The sequence below is a fragment of the Apium graveolens genome, chromosome 10, assembly GCF_009905375.1.
Source record: "Apium graveolens cultivar Ventura chromosome 10, ASM990537v1, whole genome shotgun sequence".
Classification (NCBI taxonomy): Eukaryota; Viridiplantae; Streptophyta; class Magnoliopsida; order Apiales; family Apiaceae; genus Apium; species Apium graveolens.
This window is the reverse complement of record NC_133656.1, coordinates 12,522,900-12,528,175: the sequence shown is the minus strand read 5'-3', so window position 1 is coordinate 12,528,175 and position 5,276 is coordinate 12,522,900. Positions and strand designations below refer to the sequence as shown.

Here is a 5,276-nt window from a genome sequence, read left to right as displayed (position 1 = left end):
CATCTGCTCCCTGGAATGTTGCTAATCCGGGTAATGAGCCCAGGGACTTTGAGCCTGTTATCCAGGATATCCCTGAAGATGAAGTTGCTCCTCGGAAGAAGAAGAAGACCGTCCCTGCTAAGCCTCCTCGGGGCAAGACTGCTGTCACTAGCCGGGTTGTTTGTGACTCGGAAGGGCTGGGTCCGGATGGGGAGCCTGTGAAGGTAGGGACCAAAACTCTTCTGGATCTGGCTAATTTCATATCTGATATCCTGGCTGATGATGACTGGGATGAGATGGAGGGATCCAGGATGGCTGCTTCTTTTAAGAAGGTTACCGAGCACTGGGGATAAATAAGTTTATAATAACCCTTTCTTTCCTATCCAGTTTGGATCTCTTCATATAGTAGTTTTTTCTTGTTTTCTTTCAGGTTGGGAGCGCTGTAGCTATTTGCTCTGATATTTCTTTTAACGAGGTTCGAGAAGCCAACAGTAAGATGAAATCAGAGAATGAAAGGGATGACAACCTTAAGGACGAGCTGGATGAGTCGCGGGAGGGGTTCAAGACTACTGAGTCCGGGTTGAAGGGACAGTTGAAGGATGAGAAGGCCTGGGCTGATTGTCTTTCTAAGGTAGTCGAGAAGCTGAAGGCTGACCTGGCTGCCATGGAGAGTCTGAACAAGGATGCTTTCATTGCCGAGTTCAAGGCAAGTGACGAGTATGACATGGCCATTGCTCAAGCCAAAGCTTCGGACATGCAGAGGGGCTGGGTTGTGGCAGAGAGGCATATCAAGACGGATCATTTGGCCAACTGGGGAAGCTTTATTCAAGAGTTCCTTGCAGCTAAGGCAGTAATCGAGCAAGGGAAGGGGGAACCGGAACCATATGATGGTCCCAACCCCAGTTTCCTTTAGACATGTTTCAGCTATAACAAGCTTTCCGAGCCTTGCCCATGTAATTTGCTTATTTCTAGTACTTTGGTTATTTATGGATGATTTGTTAACTTGAATTTGCCCGGATTGGTGGTTAGTTCGGATTAATGTTTTAATTTGAATTTGTTTGATGCTTCTAATTAGTTGCTCCATGATAATTTTTATGTTTAGAAATTATTCTAAGAAGATTATGTATGCTTCCAACCCGGGTATGAGTTTATATCTGGGCCGAAGTTAGCTTTGTATGAGTGCTTTTAATCTGGGTATGAATGCCTATCCGGGTTTGTTTGTTTTTTGGTTTGGTTTGTACTTAGAAATTATTCTAAGTACAAGATGGTTGCCTCCAACCCGGGTATGAATTCATAGTCGGGCTGAAGTTAGCTTTAACGAGTGTTTTTGATCCGAGTATAAATCTATATCCGGGTCTGTTTGCTTTTTGGCTTGGTTTATACCTAGAAATTATTCTAAGTACAAGACAGTTGCTTCCAACCCGGGTATGAATTCACTGCCGGGTTGAAATTAGCTTTTAGTGTTTGCTTTTAATCCGGGTATGAATCCATATCGGGATTAATGTTTGGTTTTTAGTTTTGTTTTGTACTTAATATTCTAAGTACAAGATGGTTGCCTCCAACCCGGTATGGGTTCATAGCCAGTCCGGGTATGTATCCATATTCGAGTTTTTGTGTGCTTGAAGTGATTGCTTTCAACCCATGTATGATTGCGTTCCAGGGTTGATGTTTGCTTGATTCCTAATAACTATTTAAATAATAGCTTACTAAAATAGGAAAGTGTTTTTCATTAATTTGCAATTTTCTTCATACAAGAGTTTGAATCATAGATTGGTTGTTTGCCATAGGCTACATGTTTTAGGTTGCTTTTGTTTGCTTTTTCTACTGATAGAATTTTCTGAGCCTGATTCCATGCCAAGTGTTTGGTATCTCTGATTCATCCATGCCTTCTAGCTTGTAAGTCCCTGGCCTTAATACTTGTTTGATTTTGTAAGGCCCCTCCCACTTGGGCATGAGCTTTCCAGTATTGGTTGGATCCGAAATTTCTGTGTCTCGAAGTATTAGGTCTCGAACTTGAAAGTTCTTGACCCTGGACTTCTTGTTGAAGTGCTCCCTAGTCTTCTCCTTATATTTTTCCATCTTTGCTATAGCCTGGTCCCGGATCTCATTGATGAGCTCGATATTTATTCTGATTCCCCTCCTCATTGGCTATTTTATCGAAGTTAATTGCTCGGTGAGAGGGGGATCCTACCTCGATGGGCAGCATTGCTTCTTTTCCGTAAGCTAGCTTAAAAGGTGTTTCACCTGTGCTTGTCCGGGGACTGGTCCTGTAGGCCTATAGTACATTGGGAAATTCTTTCGGCCACTTGCTTTTACTTTCTCTAAGCCTTTTCTCGAAGCCCCGGAGAAGGATTCGGTTTGTTACTTCCCCTTGTCCATTTTCTTGAGGGTATTCTACTGATGATTTCCTATACTTGATGCCCCGTTCTTGGAGATAATATTCGAACTCTGACCCAACAAACTGCAGCCTATTATCTGATACCAGGATTTTTGGGATTCTGAACCTCATCCAGATACTATCCATCAATTTTATGCAATCCTGCTGGTTTATGGTTCTTATTGCATTTGCTTCCACCCACTTAGTCATATAGTCGATTGAGACTAATAGTTATCTTAGGTCTCTTCTAGCCCGGGGGAAGGGTCCCATAACATCTATCCCTCAAACAGCGAAGGGGATTGGAGATAGGACTGATGAGGGTAGGACTGGGCTTAGCTGGGATACATTGCTGAAGATCTGGCACTGCTTGTATTTTTTCACAAAGTCACTTGCATCTTGGTGGATTGTCGGCCAGTAGTAACCCTGCCTTATTATCTTGTGAGCCAGGGCCTTCGCAGACATATGATCTCCGTATATCCCTTCATGGACTTCCATTAAACAATATTCTGCCTCCGCTGGGCCAACATATTTCAGGATAGGTGAGGAGAAGGTCCGGTGATAGAGTATTCCTCTTCAAGAAAGAACTTTGCCGCCTTAGCTTTTAATATTTAAGCCTTCCCTTTGCCTTTTGGGAGTTCACCCTTTTCTAAGTAGTTGATGAAATGAGTCATCCAATTCGGGTTATTGTCTATCTGCATGACCTCTTCAGATTCTGTACATGGCTTTTGTAACTCCTCAAAGTAGACAAAACAATCTAGGTCTGATGAGTTCTGAACCAGCTTGGACAGGGTATCGACCTCTGAATTCTCTTCTTGGCAGATTTGTAGGTATTGACTTCATGGTATTAAGGCAAGGTAGCTTTGGACCAGAGCCTGGTATTTGGCTAGAACTGGATCATTCGCTTTACACTCTTCGTTTTTTTGCTTGACTACAATCTGGGAGTCGCTATAGATGTCAAGGTCCTGGATCCTGAGGGTCCTGGCAAGCTTTAATCCTGCGATCAGGGCTTCATACTCTGCCTGGTTGTTTGTTGTTGAAAACCCGAAGGAAATAGCAGTTTGAATTGTAAAACCATCTGGTCTCTTTAGGATGAGCCCTGCTCCTGACATCTCATTTGTTGAAGATCCGTCAACTTTGAGAGCCCGGGATCCCGGGTTATGATCGTTGTTGTTCTATGGGTCAATGCTCATGGGCCTAGGCTCATCTTCCGGGAAGTTGCATTCTATGATGAAGTCATCAAGTGTATGGGCTTTGATAGCTGTTCTTGGAATGAAACTCAAGTTGAATTGACTTAGCTCTACTGCCCAATTTACAAGTCTTCCTGAGATATCTGACTTGTGTATTATCTTCCTTAAGGGTTGATTAGTCACGACTCGGATCTCCCTTCCTTAGAAGTAATGTCTGAGCTTTCTGGATGCCGTGACCAAGGCAAATGCGAACTTTTCCAATCTTGGATACCTAGTCTCGGAGTCTTTTAGCACCTGGATAATGTAATAAACTGGTTTCTATTTTCCATTCTCTTCCCTGATCAGTGCTACTCCAACTACCAGGGTCCCTACTTACAAGTAGAGGAATAGGGGCTCCCGGGGTTGGGCTTTAGTTAGGATTGGTGGTTGGGAGAGATATCTTTTGATTTCTTCAGACGAGCTTTGGCATTCTGGATTCCACTTGACTTTTTTCTTGTTGTTTGCTCCTCTCAGTAGATCAACGAAAGGTAGACATTTTCAGCTAGCTTTGAGATGAATCTTCTAAGTGTTTCTGGTGACCCTGCTAGTTTCTGAACATCCTTCTAGGTCCTAGGAGGCTTCATTTCCAGGATTGCCTTTATTTTTTCTGGGTTGGCTTCAATTTCCCGGTTGCTGATCATGAATCCTAGAAATTTTCTTGCCCCCACTCCAAATGTGCATTTTTCCGGATTCAGCTTTAGTGAGTATTTCCTTAAGTTATCAAAGCATTCTCTTAGATCTTCGATGTGACCTAAGATGCTTGCGGACTTTGCAATCATATCATCAACATAGGATTATAGGTTTCTTCCAAGCTGGGTCTTGAAGATTTTATTCTTTGCTCTCTGGTAGGTTGAGCCTGCATTCGTCAATCCGAAAGGCAGCATAACATAAGCATAGACTACCCTGTGGGTGATGAATGTTGTCTTCTAGATGTCTTTCGGATTCATCTGGATCTGGTTGTACCCCGAGAAGGCATCCATGAAGCTTAGCATTACATGCCTGGATGTGGCGTCTATCAGTTGATCAATATTTGGCAGGGGTAGGGATCCTTTGGGCATGCACTATTCAAGTCGGTGTAGTCAATATACATTCTCCATTTTCCGTTTACTTTCTTCACCATTACCACATTAGCCAACCATTCCAGGTATTTTACTTTGCATATGATCCCATCTTTGAGTAGTTTCTCAACTTCTTCGTCTATTGCTCTCTGCCTTTCTGGGGCAAAGTTTCTTCTCTTCTGCTTAACAGGCTTCCTGTTTGGGTTGACATCCACGCTATGCATTGCTATGGATTCATGCAGCCCAGACATGTCTCTTGGGATCCACACAAATATATCAGCATAGCTTCGAAGCAATGAAACCAGATCTTCTCTAAAAATAGTTTCAAGTCCGGATCTTATCTTTACCTTCTTAGAAGGATTGCTCTCATCGATCATTATTATTTATGTTTCTACTGCGGCCTCTACTTTTGCTTGAGCCTGGTTTGAAACTGTTGGATTTTAAACGCAGCGGGGGAATGGCAAAACACTTTTACACATATAAAATCCAAATAAAAGCATACAGATCATGAATAAAAATTCGAGGGATCGAATCTAACCTTTAAAATAATTCGGAGATAACGATCAGAGATCCTTAGCAGTTGCTCCTCAAGTATGAAGCACTCCACCGGTATCCACCAAGAAAACGATGTTAAGG

General features: G+C 42.7%; 1 protein-coding gene across 1 annotated transcript; it reads right to left on the bottom strand.

Annotated features, from left to right (window-relative positions):
• Nucleotides 1-4,597: 4,597 nt before the first annotated feature.
• LOC141690412 (uncharacterized) lies at nt 4,598-5,017 on the bottom strand. Its single transcript, XM_074495217.1, has one exon. It carries the CDS (start codon nt 5,015-5,017, stop codon nt 4,598-4,600), a length of 420 nt encoding a protein of 139 aa, XP_074351318.1.
• Nucleotides 5,018-5,276: the final 259 nt, after the last annotated feature.

Excerpts from the sequence above, each read along its gene's own strand:
- LOC141690412 (XM_074495217.1), bottom strand. The coding sequence starts at position 5,017 with ATGATCGATGAGAGCAATCCTTCTAAGAAGGTAAAGATAAGATCCGGA.